General features: G+C 37.5%; 1 protein-coding gene across 2 annotated transcripts in view; it reads left to right on the top strand.

Annotated features, from left to right (window-relative positions):
- Positions 1-1,322: 1,322 nt before the first annotated feature.
- KCNH7 (potassium voltage-gated channel subfamily H member 7) overlaps positions 1,323-23,084 on the top strand; it is a gene marked incomplete at both ends in the record, with an annotated part of 453,180 nt that continues 431,418 nt past the window's right edge. For both annotated transcript variants that reach the window (XM_082841792.1, XM_082841793.1), the window contains 2 exons: positions 1,323-1,398; positions 3,066-3,296. In XM_082841792.1, coding sequence (XP_082697918.1) covers positions 1,323-1,398; positions 3,066-3,296 — 307 coding nt within the window. The remainder of the gene's footprint in view (positions 1,399-3,065; positions 3,297-23,084) is intronic.

Below are 23,084 nucleotides of genomic sequence, written 5' to 3'. Positions count from 1 at the left end.
AGAATGGTGTCCCTAGTGTGTTCAGGAGATGAGTGGCATGGGAGGTCACACCAAGGCTGGTAACTCTTAGCCCCACCCACCTTTTGTTCCTGCCCCCTCTTGCCCAGCCTCGCCCATTTCAAACTCCTTCCTTGTTTTGTACCAGTTGCTTACACAGTCTTTGGCCTTCTTATCTTTCTCGCAACCTTCAGCGCGGAGAGACCTTATCACCCCCAACCTTGCAACTCCTCAGGGGTTCAAGCAGTGAAACCGGGCATGCTCAGCGCGGCGCCAGCAGCCTCCGGTGTTTGGGAGGCGCGGCTCAGCGCCGGGCTGGGACAGAGTGCCAATTGAGCCCAGGCTTCAGCACCCACCTCCGCTGAGCCCAGGCTTCCGAGCTGCGCCCTGAGGCGAAACCTGCAGCCTTCAGTGGTTCATCCTCAATCTTCAACCTCCTGAGCCACCAGGGCTTAGAAATAGTCTTCACTGAGGGACCGTTTTCCCACCTGTCTTTTCTTTGCAGCTAAGGGTGTTTTAGCTACCACGGCGTGAGGAGCCCAGGAATGGGGCCCTGGAGCTGGTGGCCATGGATATCACCTTCCCAGAGTAGCTGTTTGTCACTGAGTTTTGGAGATTTCTTGGCTGGCTTCCGCTAAAGCACGCTTGAGTAATCCGAGCTGTGGCGGCGCCCAAGCTCCCGGGATAAAGGCAGCGCGCGCGTGCGTGCGTGCGTGTGTGTGTGTGTGTGTGTGTGTGTGTGTGTGTGTAGGGGGAGAGGGCGGGGATAGAAACGTCAACTACCCCCCACCCCCCAGCCTCCTATTCTTTCTCCCTTTCCTGCAAAAGCCGCCCAAGTCTTCCGTCCCGCCGCCGCCCCCCCCCCCCCCCCCCCCTCCTTAGCCATCCTCACAGCTCTGGGCCACCGCCAGGTTAAGCCCATTTGCGCTGGGAAATCGACGCTGTTTGGGAGAAGAGAAACAGATCGATTGCCCTTGTGACTCCCCGCCCCCTCCCCCCGCCCCCCGCCCCCCACCGCTCCCTCCCTCCTTCCGTCCCCCGCCAGCTCCCCTCACCCCGCCTCCTTCCCGCTCCCCACCCCCAAAGCCTCTCCGCCGCGGCAGTCCGGTGCGAGGCCCCCTCCGGAAGGTGAGGGGAATGGATTGGACTCCGGTGGGGAAAGCGGGTGTCTAGAAGTGGTGCTAATGGGAAGAGATTTCTGGTTTCAAAAGAGGATGCTCTGCCACAAAGAGCGGCTCGCGCGCTGGCCTGGGCTCTAGCCGAGGAGAGATCCCGGGAGAACTCCGGAGCTCGCGGGGAGCGCTCCTCGGAAGACCGGGGTCAACATGCCTGTTCGCAGGGGGCATGTGGCACCACAAAACACATTTTTGGGGACAATCATACGGAAATTTGAAGGGCAAAGTAAGTTCATTTGTTCTCTTCTCTCTCCCTCGCTTTCTGCTTTGATAGTGCACTTGGCGTCCGCCGCTTCCAAGCTGAGGAGACGGCAACTCCGGGGCTCTGTCAAGTTCAGAGGCTGTGAAACCGAGTCAGGAGGTTCGAATGGCAGCTCGAGTGTTCTGCCTGTGATATTAATTTTGATTTAAATTTTAGATTATGGTCTCCATTATAGGAGGCAATTTGATCCTCCTCTCCCACTGCTCCATTATCTGCCTTGCTACTTAATGCCCTACTCTTCTACTATCTTACAGGGAACGAACTAGTGTAACATGGGTTTATATTTTGTGGCCGTTTTATTGTACACTTCCAGAAAGTCGGGAGCAGGGCAGAGCATATTATTGGAACAAGAGAATGTTAATGGTAGCAGCGATGTAAATGGCTATGCAAACTGTATTTTATTACCTTGGTTAAACTGCAAGGCTGTGGTATGACAGGGATGCTTGCTTTTGCTAGTTTATAGAAGCTAAACTTTGCATTGAATCAATGCAAATCCCAAGCTGGATAATTTGGGAAAAGTAATATCTTATCCGTGTTGATTCCCAAGGCAAACAGTTCATTATTTAAAGAATATTTTTGTCCCTTCATTATCCCCTTAAATTTCCACTAGAAATTTAAAAATTGAAGTGTAATAAGTAAATCGCACAAAGACTGAATGCAGAGAAATGTAATATTCTCATATGCACTAATTATGAAGAGTAAATAATTGTTATATAAATACATTAATTTTAGATCCTATACTTGTTCATTTATATTTGACATTTCCTTAAAACTACATTAACACACATTTATTTTGTGCATTATGCAGTTATTTTGGCACTGCATTTAGTGATGGGAGGATATAGTACTTTGTGTTCAAAATAAACTTGTGTATCCTGTTTCATATTTTATTTGGGAATAGTAAATATAATTTGTGATCAGAATTAATAAGCCCTTTGTACTAAAATCCCTACTACCATACAAAAATGCAGGGTCCCCCAAAGTAAATGTGAAAAGGTGATAACATGATATTTACTGTGTGTGTGTGTGTAAATATTTTTGTCTTCTGGATAATATATATTATGAAAAGGTGAACCTTTGCGTTATTAAACTACTAATTAACGTGAAATAATTTCATTGCTAATAGTTTCAGGTTTTTTTTTTTTTAATATGATGTGTGTAGTATGCCTTAGAGAGATAGAGAAAAGCCAAATCCAGGAATAATAACTACTTTAAGAAAGTTGTACTCTAAGGGCCAAGGTTGAAATGAGGAACCTGACAGCTACAGGATGCTTCACTGTTTTGGCATCGAAAATACCTTACAATTAAATGGCATTCTGGAACTATCAATGGGCCAGCTGCTTATCTGAGTGTGCATTAGGACCCTTGAGAGTTACAGGGCTTGAGAACTAGACTATTTGGGAAATGATATTCTCAAAATTTGAAGAAAAGCTTCCTAATACTTTTTGTTAAAACTACTTAGGACCATTAATTTCTTATTTAGAGTTCTTTTTTCCTTTTAAAATCTGGGCAGTTAGCAATTTGGGAAGCACCTGCATTTCAGATCTCCTATTATGCAACAAATTGTTCCAGTGTTTATGAGAATCTTGAGGAAGCTTTTTAAAAGATGCCTTACTATCTTTTTATTACAGATAAAAAATTTATCATTGCAAATGCCAGAGTGCAGAACTGTGCCATCATCTACTGCAACGATGGGTTCTGCGAGATGACTGGTTTCTCCAGGCCAGATGTCATGCAAAAGCCATGCACCTGCGACTTCCTCCATGGGCCCGAGACCAAGAGGCATGATATTGCCCAAATTGCCCAGGCGTTGCTGGGGTCAGAGGAGAGGAAAGTGGAGGTCACCTACTATCACAAAAATGGTAAAGTTTATCCATTTAGGATTCCTTATGTTTTATTCCATTAAAATGAAATTTTGACAATTGATTACTGAAAGTTCATAGTGAGAGAAGCCCCTAATATTCAATTGGAAATATATGATTTGCTTATAGTGTTGCAGGATTCAAGAAATGTGGAGACTCTCGTTAGTGGACTAGTAGGGACAATTTCTCTTTTGAATAAGGGTACTCTGTACTCTTCAATAGTCCAGTAACTTAATGTCACTGAGGACAAAATGCCACAAATCAATCTCACTGTCTTCCCTAAGGAATAACTTAAAAGCCAATAATTTCCTGGTTGCGTTGATACGCATTTAGTAGGAGAGAAATAAGGTTTTATTTGCTTGAACTTGAAAAGATTTCACAGTCTTGTAGAAAAATGTATATCTGGAACTAAGACTGTTACTGTTATAGATGTCTCTTGGCTCTTCGGCTTTATTTGGTAGGCAATGCCTCTTGTTTCTTTTGATCCTTTTTATATAAGATTAAGGATGATATATAGGAACTTATAAAATTGGTCTAGTAAACCTATGTCTATTCAAATAATAAAGCCTGTTCATGTATTCAAGATTTTTCCTAAAGTAAGAAATGGAGAAAAGGAACTATGATATGTAGAATTATTAGTATTCATTTTTATAGCTGCAGCAAAACTGGCATCTGAAACTTAAGGTCATACCTCAACTTCAAGGGCACTCCTCCTCCTTTTAGTCTTGCTATGGGAGCGTAAGCATGTTAGACCTGTAATAGTTCTCAAAGAAATGGGCATGCATTCATTATATACATAATGTATGTATATTAACTCACATGTACGAATATTCAGATATACCCATTTTAAAGTATATACATTCTCAAAGGTGAACGCTTAATGATATCTGACAATTTAGAACTTAAAGATAAATCAATTAAAAATGCATGTTATAGTTTGTTAATATTGCTTATCATTTTTTAAATTCCATTGATAGAAATCAGTGAGGCAGAGGGGTATCTGGTCAGATTTTCAGGTAACTCTTAAGATTTATAAATGAGTAAATGAGTGATATGTTATAGCTTATATCATATAATGACTCATCATTTGGTAAAATACATTCTAACAGGGAAAAGCTTTAGCTCTTCCTCTTATTTTCTTATAATTAAATATTTCATGATAGAAAATGTACAACTCTTAATTACTGGATTTTCCTTAACATCATCTTAAGTGGGTAGGAATAACAAAGTGTGACTGGAACAGGTTTGTATAACTTTGGATTAATCTGGAATGAAATCAGTTATATCATTACCAGTCAAAATAGAGATAGGGTTTAAAGTTCTCATTTTCCCCCTACTTTTCAATCAGTAGGGTTGGCATACTAGAAATAGCTTAATTGCTCTGTTGTCTTGAAAGCATTTCTTGGACAGAGGCTCTCACTACTCAAATGCAGTTCATCTTTTTTGTGTATGTATCTGATGCCAACAGTTGAATGTCTGACATTTTTTCCCATATGAGTGTCTATCACGATGTCCCATAGTCTGTATTGTGGTTACTGTAGGGTGTGTTGGTCCTAATGTTTTCTGGTACATTTAAGAATTTTTTCAACTTGTAGAATTTAAGTATAAAATGAATCTGGACTGTATGGATCACTTAGATACTAACTATATTTTTCAGACCATATTTTCAGATAGAAAAGAGTGTTATTTATTAAACTGCAAGTAAAATGGTGATGTTTGGAAGCCTAGTTTAACTTGTACAATGTGACTGTGTAAAATGATCTCAAAACACCTTTAAAAACCAATTTAATGTGGAGTCACAAACATGGATATAAAAATGTCTACAGTAAAAGTGCTGGTACATTGACTAATGCAAATCATACCATCAGTGATTTGCTTGGTTATATGAATTAAAACCTCCTTGTTTTAGACAAGGAATCTTTATTTGGAAGCTTGTTTAGGTATATAAATATCAACCTTTGGTGATAATTTTGATTCTGTTGCCTTCATTTTCAGTTGTGACTCAATCTACAAGGGCTTGAGTATCCTCAGAGTCAATGACAAATGCTGCCTATTTTGCTTTTATTGATAATGGGGAAAATGAGGTGATGGGCCAGCTTTTTCTTTTTTCCAAAGAAAAATATTAATTTGAATGACCTTTGTAGATTGAGAAGACACAGTTAGACTTATTTGCTCTGAATGTAATAAACTTGTGTTTTTGCTACTAGTTCAGATACCTTGAATAGAATCTTCTGAGTGTATTAGTTTTATTCACATGGCAACTGCAAAATCAGTCAGAGCTTGTGAAGTTCAAATGCTTTGAAAGTCTTCCCTGCCAGCCACTCTACATTTATAAAAGCAGGAAAGGACAAGATCGCCAACATTTTCATTGGTTTGTTTCCCAAAGTTTCCTTAATCCTTTATAATTGAGGTCATTTACTTTTGAGAGGTTCTTGGTTTCGTAAGTATATGCAGTAAATGCTTCCTTTATTTATGCTTTATTTAGCATTTCATTGTAATATGAATCGTGATGCAATAAGCACAATGAGCAAATTAACAAAAAGTTGAGATATACTGTTTCCACTTTTTCCATTCGCTCCCACTGGAGTAACAAAAACATGCCCATGGCATTATTTCTGAAAGCTTGTTTTCCAAAGTGACCCAGAGGCTTTATAAGCAGTTTAAACTTTTGATCTATGCAAGGAGTTCACATTGACGTGGTGTATGGTGAGCTGCATGATCACCACTGTGAAGTGATGCTTCCTACAGTATTCCTTTATGTGATTTTACCAGGTCCGGTTGGGCTTGCTGTTTACCAGAAAATCAATTTTTTAAAACCTAGTTATTTGCAGTAGGAATATTTGACAGCCCTTCCTTTGAGGATTCTATTTTACAGCTTAAGTCACTATTGCATAAATCATTCTTGGCAGCTGTGAAATATTGCTTGAGGTGATAAAGCTGTAAATCTTTTGACATAAAACTCTAATTATACAAAACTATAATTATGCTGAAGCTTATATAAGGATGGGCATGTATTTTAATAGCATAATACATGTACTTTAAAAACACCTTTTTTAAGCAATAGTGATTGAGAAATAGCAAACACTTCAGCTATTAACTAGCCCATAGTTTGGAGATGATGTTAATAGTAAGGTAACAGAAGAACCATTTAGTTGGTCATCCTTTAATTTATTGCTCATCTGGTTTGGGGTGTGCCGTGCAACAGAGCTAGCTAGTTGAAGGGCTAAACTGCTTCCATCACATCTAGATATGTGATTTTTACCTTAAATTATCAAGCCACTCTAAACATTTGGAAAAATCAAAGTAAATTTCTCCAAGAGAAATAAAGGTCTTAACTCAGTAGGAAAACAGGACTTAAAATGCATTATTTTTAGAGGTCAGAGTGTTTCTGTATTTTTGCCACTATGCTTTCAGACATAGTGCAATGGCAACTTTTTTTTTTTTTTTTTTTTAGCAAATCAGAAATGTCCCTATCTTTGTGTTGCTTTTAAAGAACTAAAGGATGAGAAGGGACTGAGGGAAGTCCTTTTCTGATCCAGTCAGAGACCAGATCCAGACAGGGCACCAGTCATGCTGAGACCAGTACAAAGTTCCAGAGGTATTGTTTGATTCAACTCAACTCAAAAGAGGTTTTGGTTTGGTAAGATTGAGTCTACCATCTCTAAGAATTATGAGAAAAGGCCTTATAGAAAATGCTGTGTTGTTAGGAGTATAGGTGAAGATGCATACCGAGTGCCACCTCTCTCTCAGGTAAGGTCTTAGGCACTAGAGAAACAGTAGGAGGAGATGCAAAGGAGTATCCAACCTTATCTCTGCTTTCAGGATGTTTGAATCATAGAGTGACTAATGTGCATTTCCATCTTCTAAACCCCAAGATGTTTTCTTGAAATTATTTTTAAAGAAAAACACTATATAGACTATGAATTGAAGAAGCTTTTATATAAATGGAGACCAGAATTTAGGGTTAATTACCACTCTTCCTTTGTTCCCCAAATCTAAAATAAACTTGTCTATGTGTTATTTCCTCTCACCTTTTGTCACTATACATAATACAAACTTATTAAAGAGGCAGTGTAGTTTAGTTAAAATTTTAATAGCTCCAAAATAAATTTTATAATAGCTTTATATGTTATAGGGCATGCAAATATTCAGCCCTCTTAATTCCTGAATTGTATACGTAGAGACAAAGATGGTAGTCTTTAGAGAAAACTAGAAATATATTTTGTGTGCGTGTAATTCAAGCAACAAGAAAGTTTTCCAGGGAGGATCTTGCCTAGAATGTGTTTCGGTGTTCATTTAAACTTTCAGTTTATGCATTTTCATGCTCCGTCCAGTAGTATATAGTAACAACAGTAACATAAACTACATTTTACATAACTAAACTTCATAACATTTCATGGACTCTAGTTATTGTATAGAATTTAGATTTGATCAATTGTATTTGTTGATAAAATAAGAATTCTCAAGAAACACTCCTCCTCACAGTTTGAAAATTTTATTTCAGTATTGTCCCAAGTGAAAACAAAATGTCCTAAAACTGTGGGTGGGCTCTGTTCATCAGCCCTTTTCCCCACCACCAGCACCATACCTCTAAACAGGTTTGGTGCTGAAAAGAAGCTGTCTTGTCTGCCAGCTTGTGGAATAACTACTCAGTTACTTTCTCACCCAAGGGGCTTGAGAACAGGGTCAGCTTAGGGCTATAGGCATAGGCTAGACTTAGTGGGAGGAACCGACTTCTCTGGCTTCTACTGGCTTCCAATGTTGTTTTTATTTTTATTTTTTGGCTATAGATAGTCACTAAATCAATTACTGGTGGCGGTAGAGAGAGTCCTAGGATAATTCATTCGCAGGGAAGTAGCAGTTGGAGTATAAAATGTTCAGACATCAACATTCATCTGGCCATCTAGTCTAGAAACCTCAGGGTCATTTTCTGTTGTTTGCTCTCTGTTCTCCCTAAACCCAGTTGGTCACCAATTCCTTTCAATATTTACATCTGAAATATCTCCTAATGCCAACCCCACGTTTCCATCATTGCCAAGTGCTCTGTTGAAGCCCTCTTCATCCTTCTTCTGGAGGATTGAGGACTGAAGCTTCCCTCCCTTTACAATTCATTCTCTACAATACCATCAGAGAGCTATTTCTGAAATAAAAATCGCATACCACGGATGACTTATCAGAGCCAAAAGTCATTGTAAATGAATTTCATGTACTAAATAATGAGTACAACAATCCCATAAGATACATGCTCTTCTTATCCTTATTTTGTGAGGAGAACCCTGCACCTGAGAGAGATGAACTCGCCAAATCACACTTAAGTGGTGATGCCCAAGCCCTTAAAAACTTTTCCATATTTTCTGCTCAAAGTACTTAGGTCATGCCTTGGCTTAAAAAGCTATCTTAACTCCTTAGAACTCTCACTGATAAAGTTCTGGACTCTTTAGTATGATACTTGGTGCCTTCAGAGTTGAATTCACTTGGGTTTTTAAGTAGGATGTGTTCAGAGGAACTAGCTGGACCCCCAGCTCTGACAGTAACTAGGTGAACTTGATCAAGTTTACCTTCTTGGTGCCTCAGTTTCCTTTTCTGATACATATTTGGAGAATAACATCTACTTTGTTAGGCTGATTGAATGTTTTATATAGAACAAAGTACATAGCATTATTTATAGTATGGTTTCTTGCCTATAATAAGTGTTTGATAAATATCAATTAGTTGAATATCTTGCAACTCCACATCTCCTACAAATCTTATGTTCCCATAATACTGGACTGCTCAGAGTTTCTCAAAGAAGCCATGCGCTTTTATTTCACCAAGGCTTTGTTCACCCTTCAGAAGTCTTCCTTTACCTGTGATAAACACTGCAAAGTCTCTGTGACGGGATTGCATTTCCCTCAGCTTCTCACCCTAAAGAAAGCATTATCATCCTTCCAAAGACAGATCAAAACAAATCTCTGTGATGTTCTTCCTGATGCCCCCACTGCCTGTTCCTGAACATTAACATTCCTCTGTATCTCTACAACCCTTGGTTCTCGACTCCAGGGTAGCACCCCTGGGATGTGCTACATGTCATTATATGTTATTGTAGTTAATTTTGAGCTCATCCAAAGGAAATACCAAGTCTTATTAATTTCTGTGTCCAGAATGTATGGAAGACTGCCTGGTATGAACTATGTGCTCAATTAGCATTCACACAAAGAACACAGAGAAGGTAAGAAATGGAACCATAGAGCTGGGGAAACAAAAAACAGATTAACATCAGGAGATGTGCAAAGTGTGTTATAGGGAAAGTGTGATGTTTTGATTTTTCTTCTTTTTTTTTTTTAGCATCTTTATTGGAGTATAATTGCTTTACAGCGGTGTGTTAGTTTCTGCTGTATAACAAAGTGAATCAGCTATACGTATACATATATCCCCATATCCCCGCCTTCTTGTGTCTGCCTCCCACACTCCCTATCCCACCCCTCTAGGTGGTCACAAAGCACTGAGCTGATCTCCCTGTGCTAGGCAGCTGCTTCCCAAGAGCTATCTGTTTTACATTTGGTAGTGTATATATGTCCACACCACTCTCTCACTTCGTCCCAGCTTACCCTTACTCCTCACCGTGTCCTCAAGTCCATTCTCTAAGTCTGTGTCTTTATTCCTGTCCTGCCCCTAGGTTCTTCAGAACCACTTTTTTTTTTTTAGATCCCATATATATGTGTTAGCATACGGTATTTGTTTTTCTCTTTCTGACTTACTTCACTGTGTATGACAGACTCTAGGTCCATCTGCCTCACTACAAAAAACTCAGTTTCGTTTCTTTCTATGGCTGAGTAATATTCCATTGTATATATGTGCCACATGTTCTTTACCCATTCATCTGTCGATGGACACTTAGGTTGCTTCCATGTCCTGGCTATTGTAAATAATGCTGCAGGGAACATTGTGGTACATGACTCTTTTTGAATTATGGTTTTCTCAGGGTACATGCCCAGGAGTGGGATTGCTGGGTTGTATGTTAGTTCTATTTTTAGTTTTTAAGGAACCTCCATACTGTTCTCCAGGGTGGCTGTATCAATTTGCATTCCCACCAACAGTGCAAGAGGGTTCCATTTTCTCCACACCCTCTCCAGCATTTATTATTTGTAGATTTTTTGATGATGGCCATTCTGACTGGTGTGATGAGATACCTCATTGTAGTTTTGATTTGCATTTCTCTAATGATTAGTGATGTTGAGCATCCTTTCATATGATTGCTGGCAATCTGTATATCTTCTTTCGAGAAATGTCTATTTAGGTCTTCTGCCCATTTTTGGATATTTTGTTTGTTTTTTTGATATTGAGCTGCATGAGCTGCTTATATATTTTGGAGATAAATCCTTTGTCAGTTGCTTCATTTGCAATATTTTCTCCCATTCTGAGGGTTGTCTTTTTGTCTTGTTTATGGTTTCCTTTGCTGTACAAAAGCTTTTAAGTTTCATTAGGTCCCATTTGTTTATTTTTGTTTTTATTTCCAGTTCTCTAGGAGGTGGTTCAAAAAGGATCTTGCTGTGACTTATGTCATACAGTGTTCTGCCTATGTTTTCCTCTTAAGAGTTTTATAGCATCTGGCCTTACATTTAGGTCTTTAATCCATTTGGAGTTTATTTTTGTGTATGGTGTTAGGGAGTGTTCTAATTTCATTCTTTTACATATAGCTGTCCAGTTTTCCCAGCACCACTTATTGAAGAGACTGTCTTTTCTCCATTGTACATTCTTGCCTCCTTTATCAAAGATAAGGTGACCATAGGTGCGTGGGCTTATCTCTGGGCTTTCTATCCTGTTCCATTGATGTATCTTTCTGTTTTTGTGCCAGTACCATACTGTTTTGATTACTGTAGCTTTGTAGTATAGTCTGAAGTCAGGGAGCCTGATTCCTCCAGCTCCGTTTTTCTTTCTCAAGATTGCTTTGGCTATTGGGGATCTTTTGTGTTTCCATACAAATTGTGCAATCTTTTGTTCTAGTTCTGTGAAAAATGCCATTGGTAGTTTGATAGGGATTGCATTGAATCTGTATATTCCTTTGGTAGTATAGCATTTTCACAATGTTAATTCTTCCAATCCAAGAACATGGTATATCTCTCCATCTATTTGTATCGTGTTTAATTTCTTTCATCAGTGTCTTATAGTTTTCTGCATACAGGTCTTTTGTCTCCTTAGGTAGGTTTATTCCTAGGTATTTTTTTCTTTTTGTTGCAACCGTAAATGGGAGTGCTTCCTTCATTTCTCTTTCAGATTTTTCATCATTAGTGTATAGGAATGCAAGAGATTTCTGTGCATTAATTTTGTATCCTGCTACTCTACCACATTCATTGATTACCTCTAGTTGTTTTCTGGTAGCATCTTGAGGACTCTCTATGTATAGTATCATGTCATCTGCAAACAGTGACAGTTTTACTTCTTTTCCAATTTGGATTCCTTTTATTTCTTTTTCTTCTCTGTTTGCTGTGGCTAAAATTTCCAAAACTATGTTGAATAATAGTGGTGAGAGTGGGACACCTTGCCTTGTTCCTGATCTTAGAGGAAATGGTTTCAGTTTTTCACCATTGAGAATGATGTTGGCTGTGGGTTTGTCATATATGGCCTTTATTATGTTGAGGTATGTTCCCTCTATGCCTATTTTCTGGAGAGTTTTTATCATAAATGGGTGTTGAATTTTGTTGAAAGCTTTTTCTGCATCTATTGAGATTATCATATGGTTTTTATCCCTCTTTGTTAATATGGTGTATCACATTGATTGATTTACGTATATTGAAGAATCCTTGCATTCCTGGGGTAAACCCCACTTGATCATGGTGTATGATCCTTTTAATGTGCTGTTGGATTCTGTTTGCTAGTATTTTGTTGAGGATTTTTGCATCAGTGTTCATCAATGATATTGGCCTGTTGTTAGAAACAATTTTCACCTTAATTTTATTAACGGACCTATTTCTTTGCTTAATAAACTAAGGTATTAAATAATCTTCATAGCCTATAACTATGTAGATAACTAGAAAAATATTTAATAAAGAGAAGAGTTGGTAACTAGGAACTATTAAGCCGTTACCCGTATTCACTTGCCACCAAATCAAAATGTCTCTCACTAGTGTCTCCAATAATCTCTGTGTAATAGCCAGACACAAAGTTCTCTTGTGACTTGAATTCATTGCTATGTTTGACACAGTTACCCCACCGACTATGCAAGTTACGCAGTATTGACATTTTATATCTTGTAGAACATCTCATCCCTCTCTGTTTCCCTTGAGAATTCTTAATTGGTAGTGAAGCTTGATCTTAGAGTCACTCAATAATGAATATTAAATCTACAATAATAAAGTTAGCTTATTAAAAACAATACAAATAATAATAATTATTATTGTCAAATGAACGTTTTCTCTCTCTTTACTGTGCTGTCTACATTTAGCAAAATTATAGAACTACCAAGAAGCAATGGAATCAGGCAGTAGTAAGGCATTAATCACCATAGTGAGGAAATTTGTCCTATTAACTGAACGATTAGGAAGGTCAGATTACCACTTGTCACAGATGCGTTACAAGAAAACCGAGCACCAGGCTTCTATCACCATGACAGAACATTTCATATCTTCCTCTTGCTTCTTTAATTTGTATGAAATATCTAATTAAGAAAATCAAAGTACTCTTTCTGTAGACAGTTAAATTGTTGTTGAGGCAGTCCCACGCCCTTTGCTCAGTTAAGTGGATCTGTGTGTGTACAAGCACTCCTTTTTGTGATTTCCACTGTTTTGTGGAGTGTCTCGCACTACTTTTTACTTCTAAAAAGGGTAGAATAGCCTTAGCTGGTGCTTGGTGGATAAGAATTGGGGAGAAGGAGTGAGAGAGGACTGGGGTGTATTTTGGACCTTAGTCCCGCTCAGTTTCTAAAATAACCTCAAACTGCACTGCACTGGTGGGCAGGGCTGTCGGAGCCATGCTGCTTTTTCCTCCAGGACAACCAGTCAGAAGACATTGTTACAGCAGGTGGAATCTCACCATTACTGGTTTTGTTGTCTCCTTTTTTCCTTCTTTCCTGAGAATCATTAGGAGTGTTTCTATTGTCGTTCACTGTTTTGATAGGACATTAATTCTTGCATGTTGTTTGAAATATCGGTTTTGAGAAACATGTAATAACTGCATGGGTTCAAGACAACTTAAAATGACTGTCTCTTCTCATACTGACCTCTGTGTTCCAAACACCCTTCTTAATTCTATTCAGTGAAATCTGTATTAATTACTCAAGATGATGGATGTGATGACAAAAATTAAAGTACAAAATTGGTGGTGGTTTCATAATCAATTTCTCAAAGATCAAGTAAAGAACAAAATCTAGGAAAAACTAAATAAGGTATTTATATGTAAAAAAAAAAAAAACTATTTGTGTTAGAAAAGATCACCTATTGAAATCACAGCCCTAAGGGCTTTGAATATACTAATTAAGACTGCATTAATTCAGTAAATGCGGGCTTCCCTGGTGGTGCAGTGGTTGAGGGTCCGCCTGCTGAGGCAGGGGACACAGGTTCGTGCCCCGGTCCGGGAAGATCCCACATGCCGCGGAGCGGCTAGGCCCGTGAGCCATGCCCGCTGAGCCTGCGCATCCGGAGCCTGTGCCTCGCAACGGGAGAGGCCACAACAGTGAGAGGCCTGCGTACCGCAAAAAAAAAAAAAAAAAAATTTCAGTAAATGCAACATGCAACATTATATGTCGTGTGACTAATTTTTAAACACGTTCCCATTTACTTCTCTTAGCTAAATTAGTTAAATTTTCTTCCGGTTTTGCTAAAAATTTCCATGTACACCATCCATTTTCTTTAATCGTGTTAATCAGTTAATGTTTAGCTACACATTTATTTAGGTCTTTTATATACATGGTTGTGCACTCTGGGTTTTAATTCTTCTGGTTGTAGTTCATGGACCATAGTCCTCCACCCAATATAGATCTTTTCCCAAAGGATTAATGTTAATTGAGTTTCAATTCTGTACAGGCTCTTTATATAAATTACTTTATCTGATTTTCATGACAGCTTTGGGAGTAGACATTATCCCACTTTACAGATTAACATGAAGCTCAGAGTAAAGTGCTGATGATCACAGGGCAAAGAGATGAGGTTTAAAATCTAGATTTGTCTGTGCTTACAAACTTTGTTGCCTCCAAATGATACACTTTTTAAACCTTACTCTACGCCATCCTATATGTCCCAATTCTAGTTATTAATCATAGATTCTTATTGATTGTTTGAGGTGTGAATCTGATTAATTTAATTTGCACCAAAGGGTGAATGAATGAAGCAAGCTTTATCCTAGGTATTTTGTATTTTAAACAGGACGATCATTCAAAATGAATCTCTGTTTGGCAGGATGTTCGATTTCAGTAGGTTGATTATAGCTGGTGTGTGCCTGTAATGTTTGCATTATTATTAATGGCGCTCTTTTTTATTCTTAAATGTGTCTCTGTTTTGGACTGTCAGCTTAGGTTTGGGGGACATTTTTACTTAAGGCCCCCTCAGCTACTATGTGTCTGTTTCCTTATCCAGGAAATCCAGAAGAAAATGCATGGGGTAGTGTGATTCAGGAGCAGAAGGCCTAATGTATTCTTATCCTCTCTCCTTCCTACAACAAGGTTTTATTTCCTGGCAAAATTATGTGATTTAACAAAAGTCACCAAAGTATTTAAAAGGGAAATCTAATTTACTGGTATGAAGAGGGTTTGGTTTATTTAAAACATCTCCAGCTTTTTTCATCTTGGGCCAAATGTCAGACTCAGTTCCTGCTACACACCCTACGATCTTGTGCCTTCCAGCTCCTCCCAGAGCCTGCTATTCTCTCCTTTACATGATATCTAAATTTCTCAGGCAACCTTGTCCAGAGTTCCTAACGTTTTTTCCCCTTGTCTCTACGAGAACACCTATGAAATTTTCTTGTAATAATTTGTTTCTATGTCTGTCTCTTCCACTCAAAGTTAAACTGTCTGAAGGGACTTATCAATGCACTTATTTTGAAAAGGGAGGAAATGGAAGGAGAGCAAAAAATTAATTTAAAAGAACCCAGGAGGGCTCCCCTGGTGGCGCAGTGGTTGAGAGTCCGCCTGCCGATGCAGGGGACACGGGTTCATGCCCCGGTCTGGGAAGATCCCACATGCCACGGAGCGGCTGGGCCCGTGAGCCACGGCTGCTGGGACGCAAAAAAAAAAAAAGAACACAGGAATACACCTGTTGACTGATGAAAATGTCAGGTAGCGCGTTCTAGAGAAGTCTCACTCATTCAACATCCTGTGCCTAGATATGGGAGTTGTAAAAATTAACAACTTATGTTGTTTATTAGTTGAGTAATTTAACTTGCTGCTATGTGGCTTGTATCTTATGAAGCAATTTGTTCTAGTACTCAATAACCTGTAGCTTTTTCTAAAAAGACATAACAACTAATCAGCCTTCTTCAGTTCACCTAGAAGGAGAGACGTGAATGGTTAGGACAGTCCAGATAGATCCTTAATGTCTACACAATCAGCTGATTCTGGTGGGGCAAACACAGGTCAATAAAAGGGAGAATATGTCTACATGTTCTTATAATAATGTATGCAAATTTGCAAGCCATCCTAGCTGTCCCTGGATCTTCTTAGTTGAATACACATGATCAAATACTCATAAAACTTTGCAGTTATTCTGATGTCTTTTTCTGCTGTGTTTCTCCACACACTGAATACAGTCTCGAACTTCCATGTGTCTCCAAACACATTTAATTCTTTCGCCCCAACTCTGAGTCATGGATTGAGATCGTAAGGCCTGTATGGTATCAGCAGACACTTCATCAGTCACATCCTGATACAGGATTTCACCACCTCAGCAAGGACTTCACGTCTACTCTCTGTCAATGTGGTGTAACTTGACTGTCAAAAAATTAGAAAATAAGAGAATAGATAGAAAAAAAAACACCTATAATCTTGAACCTAAGAGATACCCACTGTTAAAATGATGGCATGTATTGTCTATAATTTTTCTACCAAAGACACATACACTCACATATGCACACACACCCACTTTTGTTTTATGTGATCAGGAGAGCATTATATATACCAAACTCTAGCCTGTTTTCCTCACTGAAAACTTTATCCTGAATGTGTATATATTTTAATGATTGTATAATCTTTATAACATGTCCAGTCCATAAATTATTTTCATATTCACAACGTATTGCATTGAAGGAAAGAACATATTACCGACAATACCCTGTTATTGAACACTACCATTTCCAACTCTTCACAATTGTAAAAACATACTAATTTTTCCTTAGTATATACTACTAGAAGTATAATTGCTGGGTAAAACAGTATGTGTACCTAAAAACCTTTGGTACCTCCTGTCAAATTATATTCCACTTAATTGCACGTTTTCTGTGTATAATAAAATTGGTATTCTTTTTAATTTTTGTTGACCAGTAAAAATAGTATCTTATTGTCTGATCACTGAATTTAACCCCAAATCGTTATTGAAAAATGTGTAGAAAATATTTAGAGCTAACAGTGCTCAATATTGCTGAACCTATGGAGCTATGGGACTGTCCTGTCTAGATGCCCCTCCCCACACCAGGGTCCGTCTTCCAAAAACTGCTTTTCACATTCATATTTTCAGTTCCGTAATTTGCTGGCAGTTTTCCAAGTCTTGGATTCAGAAACTAATACCAATTTTTGACTATTTAACAGTATTCCTTGAATTTTTTCTCCTTTCTATTTAGAATGAGTTGGATTTTAAGTTATTTTCAGTATTGCTTATTATCTGTGAAAATTATGATGAAAAGCTTGATTAGTGAAAAGTTTTTATTCAATAATTCGCATATGAATATATCCACATATACATAAATATATTCAAATTTTTGTAGTTTTGTTTAGATTCAAGTGATAGGCATGAAAGGTAATAAATCCATAATAAATAAACTTTCAGCTAGGATATCATGTAACAGAAATGAAATATACTTATAATCATAAGTGGTATCAGTTACTCAAAATTACACAATAATGTGCGAGGAAATATACAAGCAACAGGAACTCAACATAGTATTAGATAAGCTGCTAACTCTATCCCAGTATAATACTACCGAAGTGACTGCAGAGAAAGATCGCTCTCTTCCTAGGTTGCAGAGGAAGTTAATCAAGACATGCAGAGCTCAGATAATCTCATCTTTCTAGCTGTGACTCAGTTCTCGGGTCTTCCCTCCAGGTGTTCTTCGTAATGAATATCACTTAACCAAGACTCAGTAGGATATATAGATTCCTAAACTGCTATTCTCAGAATTTGCTCCCCGAATGAAGCACTACACAAAAATGCCACTAATCATGCACAGCCCCAACTGTCCTGTGCGTTGGTTTCTATTCAGTTCTCATTCTGTAATTGCAGGACTTGTATCTTTGCACAGTTCATGTTTCTAGAGTTGAGCAGAAGGTGTCCTACTGAAATTTCACACCCCCTAACATTCATTATTTTAAATATATTCAGAACAATGTGAGTATAGTGCAAGTTACACAACATTTGTTTTAATTATTGGCTCCTTCGAGGATGCCAGTAACGTCAATGATGAATTTCCCTCTGGAGCATAATTAATTTAAAAGAGTTCTGTTAGTACTTTTTATTATTAATCTAAATTTTTTGAAAATGTGAGGGATAGTGATTGTGTTCTCTAAATCTTTACCAAGTAAGAATTTTATAATATTCTTGCTTTTTCTTCAGTAATAGAAAATAGAGCTAAATGTCTGGTTGAACTACAGTTCAGCTATAGAAATGAAAATTACTCTTGAGTGTAAACAAATAGGCAAGAGTAATTTCATAAGTACTTCCTATGTGGCATTTGAAAAATCACTAGTAACAATAAAATTTTTTTTTTCAGAAGAGAGGGCTTACAAATTTTAGCTAGAATATCTGAGGTTATAGAATTAAAATATTAAAATATAAAAAATGAAGGTGAAGCCGACCTTCTAATTATTTTAGCTGAATGTTGAAATACCCAGAAAAAACAAACAAGAAATTCCAGGCATTTTCTTTTCATTCCAGCAGAAGTAATACGTGCTAACTTCTGTTAAAGATTCCAAGAAATATGCACTAAAAAAAGCAGAAAACTTTTTCTGAAGTAATGAGATTATAATATAACCAGGCAAGACCTTCTTGCTCCCAATTGCATTGTTCCAGAATTGGAATAATCACTCCCCCCCTATCCCTACACCCAGTTTATCTATAACTCGAGTGAAAAATCAGATCCTGGAATTTTTTCTTTTTCTTGATTTTAGTTTATTTATATCTGTGTACACTGGTATCTTGCTAATGAGTTCAAAGACTGGGCTTGCAAAATTATCTATGGTAACTTATATGTTATTCTATAACTGGGATGAATGAAGTAGTAGAGTGTGGTATGAACACTTCAACTGATATTAATAGTAACTATCATTCACTGAGCACTTACAGTGTGCCAGTACTCTTCTGAAATCTGTTTTTCCGAATCTTCACGACATCTTATGAAGTAGGTATTTGATTATTCCCATTTTCCAGATTGAAAAGCTGAAGTCAATAAGCTTTCTCAAGGCTACACAGGTAGCATATAACAAAGCTGTGATTTAAGTGTAGGTTGTCTTCTTTCAGAGCCTGAGCCCTCAGAACTCTACTGTACCACCTCAAACCCCTCCTGTCCATGTAGGGTCTCTAAAACATAGTGCACCCATATTTGACATAGAGTCACCTTCCATCTTGATAGAAAAATGTAAATTGTTTTCGGATTTTAAACATTTAAATGTTTTAAATTTGGAGGCTCCTAATCTTCTCTCAAATGCATTTAGACAAACACTTCTGGTGTTTCAGAAATACTTTAAATTCACCTCTCTTTCCCCATTGCCTAAAGTAGCTACTCAACAAATAATTTCTTTAAATAAATAAACGAATAAATTAAACTTGGGGCAAACTGTCTGAACATTTGATCTGTCGGTTACTTCTTCAATAATGTGGAAGTTGTCTCTTGCCTATTTGAAACAGGTGGTAAAGAAGGAGCATAGCATAGTGGCTAAGGCCATGGACTCTGTAGTCAGGTGCTTGGGTCTAAATCCTGAAATATTCATCGTGTGATCTGCAAGTTACCTAATTGCCCTGTCCTCAACTTCATCATCAGTGAAATGGGGACTATGATAATAATAGGACCTATCTTACAGGGATTTATGAGGACTAAAAGTGTCTATATTTGTAAAAGCACTTACAAAAGCTCTTGGTACCTCGTAAGTGCAATGTAAGTGTTAACAAATAAAATGATATGAACATTTAAAAAATGTGAAAAGGAATTGGGTTAAAAATACATATTAAGTTGATATTCTTACTGAGTGTTGTGCTCAAAAGGAAATTTGGAGCTGCATGTGTGACTGAGTAAAAAATGTGGACCAAATTTTGACGTCAGTAGGTTAAAGAATGTATCAGCAGTATTTCTTGAAAATTTAAAAGGTGAAATTCCGGGGGTGATTATGGCCTCAATCAAATTCTGTATAATTTAATTTATTTTTAGACCTATTTTGAAATGCTGAAACTCGTTTTGTTTTAGGTGTGGTTGCCCTGAAAATGTCAGCAGTCTGAGCAACTTGGGCTTTTACAGTTTTTCTCTGCACAGCTATCTTTCAGCTACACTGCACCAGTTCCAGAATGGTATTCCAGAAACCAGTGTATTTTGAAAGCAATAGTTCCTCAAGTCACAGGGAGGTGTAAGCTCAGTTACCCCTCTTCCTCCCAGGATTTACTGGGAATCAAGATAAATCTTGTTTAAAACAAAGATGTGGAATTAATTGAAACCTATTGACTTGGAGAAAATATGTAGATATAAATATTCAAATATAGGCACCGTAGCTAAAGTGACCATATCATTTGTAATCCAAAGAAGGATTCTTTTTAACATAAAAGGGAAAGTTATTAATAATTATAACAGGAGAACAGAAAAATCCAGGACTGTCCAGACAAATTGAATGTATGAATACTCTAAATACAACCTATATTTGGCCCTGTGTATCAGAGTCTTCAAAACGTAATCCATTCTATAGTACAGATTTATCTTTAACAATTTTTAGGTTCCTGAAACTAGTGAGTTTAAAAATGTAGCCACTCATTCCTGTGATGCCTAAAATGCTTACTGTGTAGACAAAGGCAGTATCTTGCAATCTGGAGAAATGAGTCAGGATTCTTCTAAAGAATATATTGCACCTGCTGACCTCTTTGAACTAAGACTACAAATGACTCTCTCTATAAATACCATGTTGAAGTTTCTTAGCAAAGGAATTAACCTTAACCACTTTGTGAGCCACAGTGAGTCATGAGAGCAGAATGGACTAAAGGTAAAGAGACTGAGTTCCTTGTTGAATGCCAACAGTTCTTTATAGGATATCTTTGACTCTCAAAGATCTTATAAAGAATCTTTATCTTTGAATCTGTTAAAGCATGTGTGTGCACAGGGCGTGTGCACAGCCATCTTTTTTTCCAGCTTCTCTGTTAGGCTTCAGTCATATGTGTTTGTCTATTTGTAATCCCGTGGTAAAATTAGCCTTGCTTTGGGGGTAAAATTAATTGTCTAGAGGATTAAGTAGGAAGGACAACTCCAGAAAAGTTGGGACAGACAGCATTAAGCTTAGAGTTATCAACATTCTAATAAAAACAATTTAAAAGGTAATTAGTTAATTCAGATTTTCAATACGAAGTGAACTTATTCATTCTCATGAATTTAAATGAAAATTGATCTCTCCGAATTTGAGGAGAAAGTGCAAGTATCAGGAAATCAAAATTAAGGAGTGAGAAATTTTTTTTCAGAGGAAAGTTAGATGAAAGTGGTACAGCTGGTATTCTTATATTGTTTGTATTTTTTCCAGATCCAGTACAAACATAAAGGAAATCATCTTTGTCTGTTAAAATTGAGTTTGTAAACAAATTTAGCTTTTGCAGTGCTACAATTAGAAAAGAATAAAAAGCCTATGAATAACAGTAATCATAAAAATCCTTCTTCCCTTCTAGATCCAACTAATTATTCCTTTTAAATTACCACTGGTTGTTGAGATCATTGCCCATGATAAAACATCACCAGAAGGGTGTGGGAAAAATATGGAGGCATGAGAAATTATACCCTCCACACTCAGCTGTCTCTTTTCCTTTTGACTTATGGTGTCCCATTCACTTTATAACTGCTAAATAAAAGTTCATAGAATAAAGAAGTACCTGAATAAACATATTGAAGAACTTATATGATATGTGGAAATAGAAGTTGTATTATTGTGGGTGGTTATGTTTTTTCACTGAAAATGTGTCCCTCCCCTTTTAATGAACTAGTATGGAAAAAAAAAAAACACAGGCTGTCAATCAGTATTATTGTCAATTTGACCTTAATGAAAAGTTAGTTATAGAAAAGAGCAGCATATGATACTCTTAGTTAAGGAACGATTTCTTCTAGTCCCTTACCCTGCATTATTCCTCAACTCCTTATTCTAGAGAAACATTGCCCTGCCTCCCAACAAAGAATAATGAACTAGACAGGGTAGAAATCTTTGGCAGTTCAAAAGCTCAAAATTAACTACTGTCTTTCAAGTACAACAAAATTAGCATTATTCTTGCAAATTTACAGGAAAGATTGATCCATATGTCTAAGTCTACTATTATCACTTTAATTAAAAGTTTTATTTTGAAAAATATTCAGACCTACAGAAGAATTGCAAAAATATTCATTCTTTTTTTTATAAATTTATTTATTTTTGGCTGCATTGGGCCTTCGTTGCTGCGTGCGGGCTTTCTCTAGTTGCGGCGAGAGGGGGCTACTCTTCATTGCGGTGCACAGGCTTCTCATTGTGGTGGCTTCTCTTGTTGCGGAGCATGGGCTCTAGGCACGCGGGCTCAGTAGTTGTGGTGCATGGGCTTAGTTGCTCTGCAGCATGTGGGATCTTCCCGGACCAGGGCTCGAACCCGTGTTCTCTGCATTGGCAGGCAGATTCTTAACCACTGTGCCACCAGGGAAGCCTGCAGAAATGTTATAATGAACTCTCACACTACCTTGATATAGACTAACCTATTTTACAAGTTGCCACATTTGCTTTATCTCTGTGTATATTTTCTGCATAATATATATACACATTGTTATTTTACGTCTATTTACTTATTTTGCTAAGCCATTTGAAAATTATTTGCACAGTTCACGACCCTTCATCCTTAAGTACTTCAATGTTTTATTAATAATAAGGAAACTCATTTATGTATTATAGCTACAGCTTAATTATCAAATTCAGAAAATTTTACATTGATCCAGTACTATTATCTAAACAGTCTATCTTCAAATTTTGCCAGTTGTCCCAATATTGTCCTTTAGCTAATTAGTTTTTAACATTTCAGGATTTAAACCAGTATCATACATTGCAGTCTGTTGTAAGGTCTCTTTAGTCTCCTTTTTTTTAAATTACTTTTTTGAAGTGTAGTTGATTTACAATGTTGTGTTAATTTCTGCTGTACAGCAAAGTGATTCAGTCACACATATACATATATATATATAAACATTTTTAAGATCCTTTTCCATTATGGTTCATCATAGGACATTGAGTATAGTTCTCTGTGCTGTACAGTAAGACATTGTTGTTTATCCCTTCTATATATAATAGCTTACATCTGCTAACCCTAACCTCCCACTCCATCTTTTTTTTTTTTTTTTTTTTGCGCTATGCGGGCCTCTCACTGCTGCGGCCTCTCCCGTTGCAGAGCACAGGCTCCGGACGCGCAGGCCCAGCGGCCATGGCTCACG

Source organism: Leucopleurus acutus (assembly GCF_964270905.1).
Source record: "Leucopleurus acutus genome assembly, chromosome: 6".
Lineage (NCBI taxonomy): Eukaryota > Metazoa > Chordata > Mammalia > Artiodactyla > Delphinidae > Leucopleurus > Leucopleurus acutus.
Note: the sequence above shows the minus strand (reverse complement) of the source record. Positions and strands in the feature narration are given on the sequence as shown.